General features: G+C 35.0%; 1 protein-coding gene across 3 annotated transcripts; it reads right to left on the bottom strand.

Moving 5' to 3' along the window:
* Positions 1-832: 832 nt before the first annotated feature.
* On the bottom strand, positions 833-12,963 carry LOC140751692 (proton channel OtopLc). Of its 3 annotated transcripts, none has more exons than XM_073085698.1 (13): positions 12,860-12,963; positions 9,522-9,680; positions 9,064-9,228; positions 7,421-7,535; positions 7,137-7,239; positions 5,601-5,711; positions 4,363-4,814; positions 4,186-4,288; positions 3,814-3,986; positions 3,424-3,538; positions 3,117-3,271; positions 2,332-2,478; positions 833-1,259 (listed from the first exon to the last, which is right to left on the bottom strand). In XM_073085698.1, exons 1-13 carry the CDS (start codon positions 12,961-12,963, stop codon positions 1,086-1,088), a joined length of 2,076 nt encoding a protein of 691 aa, XP_072941799.1. In that variant the 3' UTR covers positions 833-1,085. The 3 variants fall into 3 exon arrangements, with proteins under 3 accessions (XP_072941799.1, XP_072941800.1, XP_072941801.1); XM_073085699.1 differs by having other exon boundaries at positions 9,064-9,231; positions 9,522-9,683; positions 12,860-12,961; XM_073085700.1 differs by lacking the exons at positions 9,064-9,228; positions 9,522-9,680 and having other exon boundaries at positions 12,860-12,958.
* Between the last annotated feature and the right edge of the window lie 1,754 nt (positions 12,964-14,717).

Raw genomic sequence — 14,717 nt, 5'->3', positions numbered from 1 at the left:
GCATCGTACCCACAGGTATTTGTAGCGGATTTCAGACAGGACTCCTCTTATCGGGGTTGATTATAGATGTCCAGTGACTTATGTAATAACTGCCAGGTAAAATAAATACGACGTAATAAAATATCTTTCAATTGCAACAAAGAGAAAAAATCCACACAAATAGTTAAAGAGAAAATTAAATCGTGACTCACGTTACTCTATGTACTAATTTGTGTATGTAAGTGTAATGTCTATTGATTACCTTTGTGAATTTTATTTAGTAAAATTCCTATTACCATTGTAATTGCATTGTTCCAAGTACAAGAACCTATTTGCAATAAAATCTTTTCATTTTACTTTTTTTTCATTATGATATTTTATACATCGAGATTGCAGAAGACCGATTTTTTATAATATAGGAGTAGCAGACGAGGATGCAGTCCACCTGATGGTAAGTGGCTACTGCTACCCATGGACGTCTGTAATCAACCCCAGATAGGAATAGATATTCCTACCTAAGGTCGGCCACCAATGCGCTGCTACCCCTGAGGACTAAGCTGAAACGCCTCGAAAAAGTATGTTTCCCTTACCACACCCTCCAAAACGGAACACAACAGCGTCTAACACTGCTATTATTAGGTAGAAATAGGTGTGGCGGTGGTGCCGCCGGAGTCGAACCACAAAGGGTCTTACCACTTCAAATTCTTAAGTTTGCTAATTTATTTTTTAGCGTTTATAGTTTAACGTTATATGAAATGCAGTAAACATAGTTAAAATTGTAAAATCAAAAGATCATAAGTTACTAAAAAATACTTAGATATCAAGGAAATAATGAGAAGACAGGTTTAGTGGCTATATTTACGTTGTATATATTTATTTATTTACGAGGTTTTACTGGTAAAATAATTAAACTACTATAACCTACATAGAATGAGCAAGAATAATATTTATTTATCATATTAACTTAAATTACGTTTAATCATTTGGTAGGATTTGAAAAGTTAGGATTTCAAAACTTTCTCCCGGTAGAGAAATTTAAAATAAAAATTATTTGTAAATTATTATAATACAAGTATCTATTATTTCTACTTTTTTATGTTAAATTGCTATACATTAATATACAATGGCTTGGCTTTGAAGCTGTTCTTCCAGATTTCGAAGAGGCAGATGGAAGAGTGGAACCGGTAGAAGATGGCGAGGGGCATGGACACGTGGGTGATGATTGTCCAGGCCCAGGGCCCGTAGAAGATCAGGTGGGCGGGTCGGAACTCGGCTCGATTCTGAAAATAGATATTCATCAACATGAAAAATTACATTAAAAGTTGTAAGTGTTGCAATATGTACATGTAGAAGAAGTGAAACTATTAGGTATAAAACAAAGAAGGATTAGGAATCTCATTTCATATATTTGTAGTATATCGTATCGTATCCGTGTAACTGTTTTCGTTTCAACTTTTTTTATATAATTAATCACCTCAAGAGATCAATCATCGATCGTTTGTGGCATCGTATTACCTAAATGGATTAATTATTCAATCGATATGAATCGATCGATCAACAAACAAACACAGATACACAAGTTAAACATATAACGCCTCTCATTTTGCATTGCCGGTTATAAATACATTTATTATCATATTTTAAAATCGCTTTTCATCACAAAATCGCATTTGCTGAACCCTGAACCTCATCAATATATCTCATTACTGTCATTATAATATCGGATAATTATGATTTTAAGCTGTTAAAGCATAGTTTTAAAATATTGCTCCGATCATTTGTAAACTGAGAGGAAATGGTAAACATTTGGTAAATGCCAATCAAATATCGGTTGTTACCAAACTATTCGAAATCACATCGTGTCGGTTGTAGAACATTAGAAAATGGAATAAATGAACCGCGATTAGGTTTGGAGGATAATTGGGATAATTCAGATTTGTAATAGTTTGATAAAACTGGATATATATAATTGTAGGCATAACTCGATAAAATAAGCTTACTTATGTGAGTAACGTATAAGAGAAAAAGATGAGAGTGAAATATGAATCATAAGTAGGTATAGGTAAAGTGAAGTTTTGGTTTCTACCCAATCAAGCTTTCAAATATAGAGATATAATAAAACTACCTGAAAATTTCATTAGTATCCATTATCCTTAAAATCAAACACACAAAATGGGTTGCTACCCCTGAGATATCCGTGAATAGCCCTTAGAGAATTCTTCTAGTGGAAATTGGCCCGTGCCCAGTAGAAGGGCATACGCAGCACAGCGGCCACCTCTTAGATCAAGAAGTTCTTATAAAAATGTGTCTTTTTGTTTAAGTAAGTTTCAAATAGTGGCAAAAAAGGTTTACCTTTTCAAGCGTATTTATAGTCCACATAGCCATGTTGGCTACAAGAAGAAATGTGACCAGCTGTCGACCGGGCTTGTTCCTGCGCTGCTCCGAAGTACTGCTTCGCCTCCACCACGCGTCGATTATAAATAATGTCTGAAGAATTGTCTGAAAAAGAACAAAATTGTAGCACGTTACGGAAACCTCCCACAACTCGAGAAGAGATGGTGCTATATGAATCTGAATCCCGCTAAGGAATTACTGAATATTGTTTACATGTTGTTTGGAAATTTGGAGCAGGAGAACTCCTTAAGCAGAGCCTGGCCAGAGGTCTCTGGCAAATTGTATTTTAGAATACGGTATACCTACTCTACAGACTGTTTTAATATTTTCGAATAATTATCAAGATTCTAATCACATTTTCGTACAATACAAACACATAATTTTAAAATTGTTTTATATTTGTCCAATGCATAGCCGTGCTTTTATTAACAACTAGGGCTGATTCAAAGTTATTATTTGGATAAGGGTTCATTTTAAAATTAACATTTTGAATCAACCTCATCTCTATTTCTAAAGATTTAGTTTGAAATTTTGAATACTTAGAAATCTTGTATGTTTAAACACAGTCTTGAGTTACTTCGGAGAAAATGGCACAGCTCGTTCCGTATTAATTAATTAAACATTATGGGTATAGTATTTTACGAATTTGACATTTTGCGAATTGGATGTTATGTCAAGTGGACATTAACGAATTGTACTTTTTGAATTGGACATTCTGTAGCTTAATCTTATTGATCACTTACCTGTATCAAAGAGAAGAATTCTGAGAAGAAAGCAATGAGATCAGTGCTTCTGCTATTTGTCTGGGTGTGGTGGCAGCCGATCAAGCTGAACATGCAGTATACGAACATTCCCAACTGCGCAAGTATGAGAAGTGATGTGTCTAGACCCAGGACAGCTAAAACCATGTTTTATTATTATTTGTTGCTACACAGATAGAATATTTGCCAAATGAAATATTTATTTCTGGTAATTATTGTTCGACTCATCGATAAAATGATAAATCTTGTCATAAAATCATTTAGTTAATTTAAATAGATAATTAGTTACCTTGAGTTTTCCTTTTGTATTCCAGTGACCGCATTTGTACAAATGCAGTAACTGAAGCTAATATAGTAAGGATGTAGAGCACTAACTCGCATATGTTCACTTGGAATATAGCATCCTGAAAATATACAAAATCATTGGGACATTATTCTTAAAAATTGCGAATAGGACTAACATGGTCTAACAATGCTAAGTAGTTTAAAATTAATAATAATATGTATAGTACGACATTGAAAATGGCACACAGACAAATAATAAAAAAACAATGAAACTATCTATTTAATTTATATAGTGTTCTGATAGAAATAAAAAAATATTCTACCATGTATAATTTACCGATATAAAATATAGCCATGTACGATGTACGCATAAACATTAAAAACGAAAACTTACATTCACAGTGCGGGGATCGTTGACTAATACGAAAAACATAATTAGTGATATGATAGTGAGGACAATGATGAGGATTCCGGCGAAGAGACCGCGGTGGGCGTGAGAGCAGTCCACGGAGAAGTGGTGCAGCGCAGCGCGGCTGCCGTGCGGGGAGCTCACACCGAGCATGCCAGCTGGAAAATATATCATCATCATCATCATCAACCCATTAATGTCCCACTGCTGGGCACGGGTCTCCTCTTAGAATGAGAAGGATTAGGCCATAGTCTACCGCACTGGCCAAGTGCGAATTGGTAGACTTCACATAACTTTGATTGTTTTTATGATGATTGTCAAACAAAACTATACATAACAAATAAGAACGTGATTTACCGAATTGTTGTAAGATTTTTTCAGGTGTTACAGAATTCGTACGAGACTTGTTCTTGTTATTATAAATTAATTTCTTCTCAAAATCCTCTGGCGTGCATTTAACCTGGAAAATAAAGTGTTATCTCAGTTTCGTAAAATAAATACAAAAATAAATTATCATTTGATATAATGGCGTACCTCTTTCCACATTTCATACAGTATCACTGCACAAATAAGAGAATATTCAATTGTGCACGGAAAAAGAAATGGCGAAACATTTTGTAGTAAAGTGCCCATAACGTTCGATCTTCGACACGGTATCACTTCGGTTTTATTGTGGACAATGTGTGATTTTAATAAACTCGAATGTTCCAAGTGATGTATTTCGTGTTTCGTTTCTTCAACCAGAACGTACAACCATTCACATAGATTCGTAGCGATCATGTGCATAAATCCAAATCTCTGTATCAACTTATAACTCCCAATTTCAATGTCTTTATTTGTGAGAAATATGAACTGCATTTGTGCCAGTGTAAGTGTTGTACGAAGGAAAGGAGTTATCGCAGCGACCACTGAGCGACAATCGTCACTCATTTCGAAGTATTCTCCAAACTCTAAGCCGCTGTACACCATTGATCCAATACCAAAGGCTGTGAAAGATTTTTTTATTATGCAAGTAGTTCAGGAAATTATAGTGTGTCTTTTAAAGAAAAGTTAAGCACTAGGTCTGCTCTCTATTCCTTACTTACATAAATGATTTCTTGATAAATCAAGAATTAAGTTTTCTTAACTTAAATATGTCCAATGTCCTTAAGTTAATTTATTTTAGAGACGTGTTGGCAATTATTTAAAACTAGTTTTTGCCCGCGGCTTGGCCCGCGTTTAAAAGAAAATAATATGACTTACTAACATACATAAAACTGAAGATTTGTACCTTCATTGTAATGACATTGGCGCCATCTGACGAAAATTGGTCGTACCAACTCTGAAACCTTCGTGGTCTCATGGACAACAACTTTGCTAAAGATCATCACTTGATCAAATGCATAGTTTACGATTCAATCCTTACTAATATCGATTAAAATAATCGACTTTTTAGTCCAAAAGATCGATTCTCCGATTAATCGATGTTAGAGCGCCATTCCTAGTTCCCGTGGGATTTTCGGGATAAAAACTATCCTATGTCCTTTCTTGAGTTTTAGACTATCTTTGTACAAAATTTCATTAAAATCGGTTCAGTGGTTTAGGCGTGAAGAAAAGACAACCAGACAGACAGACAGACAGACAGACAGACAGAGTTACTTTCGGATTTATAATATTAGTAAGGATAAGGATGACGCCCATCTCCATTATAATAATATGAAAACGTCAAAAATATATACATACGATTATGTTACTATCAATTGTAAGTATCAGTGGGTTTTGAAAATTATTACCTATCGCTCCAAGCCTCAGATAAAAACTTCCGTATCGAGATATTGTTTCCTTTACTTTTATTCTTTCTTTCGGCGTCGTTTTATCATTTTTATCTTCTTTGTCCGCTTCCTCTGAAATTATAGGCTTATTACAAACGGCTAAGTAGTAGTGCTTAGAAAGCTTAATCTTCGAAGGTGGTAGAATCCTTTGTGGTTCGACTCCGGCGGCACCACCGCCACATCTATTTCGGTTTGAGGAAGACGTAGTAAGGGAGGCATACTTTCCCGAGGCGTCCTAGCTTAGTCCTCAAAAGTAGCGGTGCATCTGTGGCCAACCTCAGGTAGGGATATCAAATCCTATTTAGGGTTAATTACAGATATCTATGGGCAGCCACATACCATCAGGTGGACTGCATGCTCGTCTGCTACTGCTATATTATAAAAAAGTAAATGGTCTCCCTCTCACTAACATCACGTTCCTAACATTAACTTCGTTTAGATTTAAGCAATTGCTTATATCAGAGTGAGATAGATAAAGTTAGCTCTATTGCGCTGGTCAATTGAGAATTAGTAGACTTCACAAGTTTACACCCCTTCATTTTTATAGAACTCTGATGTGTAGATTTCTTTACGATGTTTTCTTTCCGTCATAGCAAGTGACTAATTTGAAATATGATACTATTTACTTTGAAGAATTACATTGAGTTTCAATCACTCGGTGAACGTAAGTAGTTAACTATTGTCTTAAATATCCTTATTTTGATAAGACATCAGGTTCGAACATAGGGACAGAAAAGTCTTATGATGTTGACACGTCTACACAAAGGCCAATGAATTTTTAAATACTCCGTATGATAACACTAATGACAAAGGTTAAATCGCTAGAATAATACAAGCTAAAGAAGGTAATGTTCTTGGCAGTAGTAATTATGCAAACAAGATGTGATTTTAATGTCGTATTTTGTTACGCAAATGTGGCTAATTAGGGAAACATTCATCTGCAATGCTTTGTTTTACTGGTACTTTTTATATTCTAAATGAGAATGCAGTCTACCTAATGGTAAGTGGGAACTGCCGCTTATGAACATCTATAATCAATCTCAGATAAGATGAGAGATAACCTGTGGATACACGGCGTTTACACGCCTACCTCTGATGACTAGATTCGAACTCGAAAAGCCGTCTCTCCCTTAACACACCCTTCAAACCAGAACTCAACAGTCAGTGCTTATTATAAGACGGTGTGAAGGTTTGGTGGTGGTGCCTTTGTAGTCGATTCACTAAGGGTTCTACTACCCTTTAACACTTTTTTGTAAAATAATTAATCTTATATATAAAATTCTCGTGTCACAATGTTAGTTACCGTACTCCCTCGAAACGGCTTTACCGATGTACACCAAATTTTATATGCATATTCAGTAGGTCTGAGCATCGGCTACTATCTATTTTTCATAACTAAGTGATAAGGTTGTTCACCCTTAACATTTTTTTATTTATATGGCAACACAACGTTTGCCGGGTCAGCTAGTGTTCATGTGGTATTAAATGATTACTTACTGTGCCCAAGTATGATCATGTTAACTGCCTTTTGTCGTACCAGATTTGTATATTGGAATATCACGAATACTATTGATACAACGTATAGGTATAGGTAGAAACCCTGAAATAGAAGATCACTACAATTATATAAAAGTACAGTAGAATTTTAATTCTATTTTAAAAGGGACGCTTAAAAGGATGACTTATGAATGGTGCATCTAATAAAAAGTAATAGTAAAGCGTAAAAATGCTAATTTAGTCATAGTATGTAAGTAGTTTAAAACGTCTTAACGAAATTTTACCTGGTAGTAAGTATCTGGTACACCATTAGCAATCACTTCTGTTATTGGAAACGCGAGACCCAATACCACCAACAGCTTCGCGTACAAGGCAGATAGCGCCTTGCTCAGTGCTTCACTAAAAAGAAATACAATAAATATGTATATATAATAAGTATACCATTTTATTCATCATTCTAAATTTAGAATTTAATGAAGTAGCTAACGAGAATGGCGTCTATCAGAGAGTAAGAGACATACTTTTTCGAGGCGTTCCAGATTAGTCCTCAGGGATAGCAGCGCATTTGTGGCCGACCTCAGGTAGGAATATCTATTCCTATCTGGGGTTGATTACAGATGTCCATGGGCGGCAGTAGCCACTTACCATCAGGTGGACTGCATGCTCGTCTGCTACTCCTATATTATAAAAAAAAAGTAAGTGGTCACTGCCACTCATGGACATTGGTCATCTGCAACTTACTCCAAATAGAGCAGAATCGGACCCGAAGTCAATCACAGAGACGTTGTTAGTCCTGAGGACGCCTACAATATATGTCTTTGTTCGGGCGAAAATATTTTATACTATATTATTTCTCGATATTTAGTTTTTTTCCTTTTAATTACACTAGCTAAATGTTCAAAGGAGTATTGTTAAGCAGCCTATCTATTAACAACTAAAGGCCTTTGAATGGTGTTGACGCGTAGTAGGCGGCTCTCATTGTCGCCGGCATAATGCAGGCGGTTTCCTATACAACTGAATATTATTCACCTTTAAATGGGTCTCTGGGCTGTTTATTCATAACCTGTGCTTTGTGGTTTCACTGTTTGAAAAAATATGGCAATTGACAGCGCGGTAAAAATAAACCGATTTAAGAGGTTTAATTTTTTTGCGCGGAATGTTTTTTTAAGTAAAAGTTTAGTTGTAAAGATTTAGTTGTTAGTACTTCAGTTCCCAGTGTGGAACCTTCGACTCTCACTCGGCCGTTGATCTATCATAAAATATAGTTATAAACGGTGTTCATATCTTAATTATATGACATGTTCATAACATTATAACTCGGATGGGATTGTGGTTAGCTGCGTGTGACACACTGTCGCTAAGATGCGCGTTGTCGCCCGCAGGTGTCGCCTCGACCCGTCAAGGGTTTGGATAACTTCTTATAACTGAACATAAGTTGAATACCTAGTATTTGGTTTAAAATAAACAGAATTGTTCATACATTCCGATGTTTTAATCTATTTTTTTCGTTATAATAATCACGAATACTTTTTCTTAAATGTTTTTCTCTAGTTTTAGAGTGGTTTTTGAAACTAAACATTGTTATAAAACATTTAATTGATGAGAGAAGTGTTAAGCCGATTGGTCTAAACTTATACCTGAATTTTAAAAAAGTGAGTTCATAAAATGAATTGTTTTATTTAACTAAAGCAATGTGTTCATTTGAAATTTTCATATTAATATTTTAAAAGAAAAAACATTTAACTATTGGGTTCAATAATAGTTCAAACTACGTGTAAATATACTGAGAACGTACAGGAATCACATAATTGAATTTTCGGAACACTGAAAATCGATTTTATATTGATAATATATATTTCATATCAAACATTTCTTTCACTCAACATCTACCTATAATATATTTTCAAATTATTAAACTCATATTTACTGTCTCAGAATTTCCGCTGTCGACTGGTGTGGCTCATGGGTGGTGGAGGCTACGGAGGTTCTGGAGTGTGGCGACAGTTCTGCGAGAAAGCGGCGCTGGGTGGCAGCGCACAGCGCCAACGCCTGTGACGGCCGGCGGAATGCCGCGATTATCATCGATGGTCGGCTGCTAGAAAATAAACGAATTTTAATAAAAATATGATGTTACTCGTAAAATCTCTAAGGGTTCACTGGTAGAAAACCTGTGTTATTTGGTGGGTAAGTTCAAAACTCCGGTTGTGTTCCATTGGAGATCCCGGAGTTCTCCACCAAGTGCTAAGGACCGCCACCCGGGGGTTTCAGTGAGGTAAAAATCCCACATAACCTGGCGTCGCCCCACGTCGTCGGGTACCTTTTGAAGGTTTCACCCTCGTCAACAAAAAAAGGCTATCACTGTATTATTAGTACATAAATACGTACTTGCTATTCAAATTGCCGGTCAGCTTGGCCTCGATGTCACTGGAGACACGGCGGCTGTTAGGCTGTGAGTGGGTCTGCATGAGCGGCTCCGCTGTGGTGCCCAGGGCCAACCTGGTGCGCTCTCGTAGTTGCGTCAGCCCCGAGTAGGAAGACTCATCACTGCTATAAAAGTTGCCTATATATTATCATTTTCATTTAAACATGCAGAAGAAGTGAATATCTGAATCCTGGGAACTTTTTTTTTCTAATTACCAGTATACATTCTTCTTATGAGGAAAATATAAGTGCCTTACAACATACAATGACAAGTATCTTCTCAAATCTGAACTAATTAGCTACTCTAATATAATAAATACTTTACTGTCTACTGGAAAGCGAACAATTCTTTAAAGAAGGGAACCGTAATTTTTTTCTGTGTCGTACGGGCAACAATTCCTTAAAAAAAGGGACCCTCGAATTATTTTGTTAATTTTTTAATTGATTTTGATTATGACGATGAATGATTACTTGAAATAATGATTTCTGCCTTGTGTTCCTGTGTACTACAATACTACCTAATGTTTAGAGAATCATGGCTGGTTGTGGCAACGTACCATTAGGTGGACTTGAAGAATTATTGCCACTTTTAAATAATAAAAACTTGTTTTTAAAAGTATACATGTACATAAGACGAGTGTGAAGTATGTTAAGCGTATAAAGAGGTTTATCAAACATCATAAATATTTTCGAAGCTCCATTGCCGTAGTGCGCCCAAACGCCTTTGTATTCATTTCAAACGTCTGCCTTGGTTACAGTATGTTTCAAATGTCCTTCAGGAAATTTGGATACAATATCCTAAATAAATCTTTCAAATATACATAAGTTATATATATGAAGTGCGCTAATTAAGCCCTAAAATTTGATGTCAAAAATACTTCTTTTAAATTATAATCGTGTTAAGGAAATTAATTAAAAATAGATTTTAAAGTAAAAAATATTTTTTGTGTACCAACCACCCACAGAAATATTTAAATTACAACAACCTTATTAATAAATCGACTTGATTTTATTCATAATTTGTCTTCTAGCCGGTGCCATATTGAATTCTATATGGTGCCAACCTTTATACATTGTGCATCGCCACTTTAATCAAAATAAGGAAAATGTATTTTTAACATCTTAATCAAAATGTGGTAAATTTCATTATTTATGTAATTAAGTAGATTATTTATGTAATTTACCAAATTTTGTTATAAATCACGTGTAAATAACATGTTATTATGCATTAGGTAATTCCAAAATTATAATAAATAAATATTAAACATATTTGTCATATCGCATATGTATATAGACAACAATATGCTATATAGTAAACTTTATAACAACAATTGCAGGTATTAAGCTTATCAGATATATCTATCTGCAACTATACGATTTGAAAAATATTTATATTGGGATGAATAAAACACAGCGGTCATAGACAAACAATATGGGTATTGCAGATGTGGACGATAGAAACCAAATATTAACAATAACAAATACACAAGTATAAACATCCTGTGATATGATATGTGTAAAGAATGTATGAACTGCCGTCGTATTGAACTATTGCGACTGGGCGTTTGTGAGCGCAAAATCTTCAAAATGTGCACCCGTCTGCCGGAAATATCCCCTAAGCTGCATTGTACGCTCGCCAGTGGTTGAATATGAAAATATAATGCCTTATATATTTTATCCAAGGATCGCTTCAAGAAAATATACCGAGTTAATATTTATTTCCCATAAATAAAAGACGTGTGTGGTTTGAATTTCATGGTTGGTTTTTGTTTAGGAAATCTTTCTCGTCGCTGCGTGATTTATTTCTAGTTAGTAGTTTATTTTTGTGATAATATATTTATTGCACACGTCTATCACCGACTCGTATGACAAGACGAGATGCATTTTTTTAATTTGTAAATTTACAGTGTACTTAGGCTAATATTATCTCGATGATAGGATTTCTACCAAGCTGAACTTTTCAAACACTAGATTACTTCGATTCCTGCGGCTATGCAATTTCTAGTAGCATTATTTAAGTCACATTTAAATTCTAGGATATTAAAAATCTCAAGTTCTGTAATCCAAAGTTTATCCTATGTTCTCTCATTTGCGCATGTTTTATGGAAACTGAAGAGTCAAACATACACAACACAAATACAAACATAAAACACATATATAGAAAAGACAGGGGTCTCTACGATAAAGTTCATAACATAAATATAGAACTACAAAACAAAAGACACGAGTATGATCGCGACCGAGATAGAATAAAGATAAGCGATAAAGTGAAATACGGGAAGACGCAAGGCTTTTTAAAGAAACTTTAATTAAATCGTTGGCTGCTAGATGTTTAAGTTTTACGCAAACAACTGAGTTAATTTGCGTGTAGGTTATTTGGTATATATATTTTGTATGAAGCAGTGTTTTTATGAAGACCAAATACGTATTTAGATAGAATCGAGTGCAGTCCATGGACATCTATAATCAAATCTTTATCTGAGGTCGGTCATAATATAGATGTGTTGCAATTCCTGAGGACTTGGTTGGAACGCGTTGTACTGGTACATGTCTTTAAAATTTGAGTTTGAATTTGAATATAATGAAATAAAAATATTAGGTAAGTTTTTTTTTCTTTTTATAATCAATCAACGCATTTTCACTAAAACACACACATTTTGTAAAATATTGCGTTAGATTAGGGGAGGGTGTTGAGCCAAATCTCACGACTTCTCACCAAGGGTTTCGTAAAATCGTTAAAATGTCACTTAATTAATGAACTCCCCCTAAGACTCTACTTCGAATACTGTGATATGATTTGACGGATTCAATGAGGATTGGTTGAGTGGACGGTCGTTCGTTATTTCTTACATAGAGTAGATTCATACACAGATAGATATTTTGGTTACCTGGACGTTTTACTTTTATATTAATTGAAGGCAACCAAAATACCTAGCTATGTAGTTACATTGATGAAAAGGATTCTTTTCCCACTTCGAACAAAATATTGTGATTTGAAGATGGATTGAGTGGACAATCAAACGGGTTCCATACTTGTCGTTGTCGTTCTCTTCGTGCACCGTGTCCATGTCGGTGACAGTGACGCTCGGTCGTTCGTTATTTCTTACATAGAGTAGATTCATATACAGATAGATACTTTGGTTACCTGGGCGTCTTACTTACACATATTAATTTGAAGGCAACCAAAATACCTAACAATGTACTCGTAGTTACAATGATGTTAAAAAGGATTCTTTTCCCACTTCGAACAAAATATTGTGATTTGAAGATGGGTTGAGTCGACAATCACATGGGTTCCGTACCTGTCGTTGTCGTTCTCCTCATGCACCGTGTCCATGTCGGTGACAGTGACGCTCGGTCGCGTCTCATTCGCTTCACACAGTGGATTCCGCTTCGCAGGACTCATCTGCGAAATGACCAAACATTATCTCAAGGCGTAGTTATTATAAGGCATTTCAAATACAAAGGTAGGCGCTTTGTATAATGTTTACGTATTACACCTTATTATTCAGTTACTCAGTTAATAGAAATACATGTCTTTGTTATTTATTTCTCTTATTTTTTATACTTAAGATTGTAGCAAGCGAGCATGCAGTCCATTTGTAAATTGTTGCCACTCATGGATATTTGGATCATATAAAACAGGAGTTTTACCTAAAGCCAATCACTAAAGGTCAAATATCATCACCGTATATGTAGCTTTTATTAAAAAAATAAAAATTCTTAACAGCACCTACCTGTCTATTGAATGTTTGCTAGATTTTTTCCTACAATATTTTTTCATTGCCCTAATCTTCGACAAGGTACTAAAGCGCTCAGCGTTTGTAATTGAATTGACACGGTACATCCAAATTGTTTAGCAAACGTTTTTATTTCACGTTTTCATTTCTTGCTTTTATATAGATTTTATATAGATGTTTATGTCATTACACGTACAGTGATACTGAGAAAGAGTTTAACGTCAAGTCATGACTGTGTTTGCTAAAGAAGGTAATATACAAGATAGGGAGATAATACACGAACAACAAATCATGTCGACGAACATCACCGACAGTCGCTGGTTGATGACGACAGCTGGCGACAAGCAACGACAGTCGGCGGTCGTTCGCTGACTACACGCGACGACAATCGGTGAACGTCAGTGACTGGTCGCATTAGGTGACAGCGTCGCTGACGACAGATAGCGACAGTCAGCGACGAACACTGACGACAGACGACATCAATTAGCGATTGTCGACTACGGTCGTCAACACGAACTGTCGCGCCTGTATCGGTTCCCTAAGATGTTGTATCGAGATGATATCTACGTAAAGAGTACGTAGATAAGAAGTAATCCTTTAATGTCTCTTAACTCTACTCCAAAGCCGCACTTCATGTTGTCAATAAGGTGATTAACTTGATAGGTGGAAGGTGGAAATAACGTTACCAAAGGTAAAACATTTACGTAGCAAACATAACAACAATTTTATTTTATTACGAACAACGATACGTTTATTAATAAGCCTAATGATTTTTTATTAAGGAAAAAATACAATTTAAAATAAAAATTTGTGCATCTATTTATTAAACTTGTATCGTAAGGTATATATTGTAAATATATGTACTATATTTATTAAACGCATATATAATATATTTATTGCGATAAATAGTCTTTAAGTATACATATATTTATCGTCTAGTCATATTATCATGCATGCTCGTGATTATTTATTTATTTGCAAAGATTTTATAACCATAGATTTTAATGTAAAGATTGAAAGTAGGTTTGCGTGACATGTATTTCATATTACCTATATTAGTACCTATGTGTAAGTAAATGTATCTTCTTTTTTATTATTTACCTACTTACGTTTTATGTACCAAATATAGCATTAGAAAATGCGCATGGTTCAACTGGTTATAGTGACCACCAAAGGTAGACTGAGTTGGAACGCCTCGTTTAAGTGTCTTTCATTTACCACATTTTCAAACCAGAACAGTGCTGCAATGAAATCATAATAAGGTGGCATCTTCGAATTGAACCACGAAGTATTATACTACCTTTAAAGCGTCAGTTATAATTTAAGAAAATAATTTACCTTGCAAGTCTCTATACGGCAACGTGTCTAGCCTACACTATTCACTATTAAAAAATATTTGTCCTAATAAAGACAAAGATTA

Source organism: Epargyreus clarus, unplaced genomic scaffold (assembly GCF_041222505.1).
Source record: "Epargyreus clarus isolate Ecla_fem2 unplaced genomic scaffold, WU_Ecla_fem_2.2 ptg000023l, whole genome shotgun sequence".
NCBI lineage: Eukaryota > Metazoa > Arthropoda > Insecta > Lepidoptera > Hesperiidae > Epargyreus > Epargyreus clarus.
This window is presented reverse-complemented; position numbering and strand designations above follow the sequence as displayed.

Bases quoted from the DNA above. Each gene is read 5' to 3' on its own strand.
- LOC140751692 (XM_073085698.1), bottom strand. From the start codon at position 12,963: ATGAGTCCTGCGAAGCGGAATCCACTGTGTGAAGCGAATGAGACGCGA. The intron at 5,712-7,136 runs GTAAGTAATCAT...CTATAATTTCAG, and splicing joins CATGATCATACTTGGGCACA to AGGAAGCGGACAAAGAAGAT. The intron at 2,479-3,116 runs GTAAGTGATCAA...GTTCTTTTTCAG, and splicing joins AATTCTTCTCTTTGATACAG to ACAATTCTTCAGACATTATT.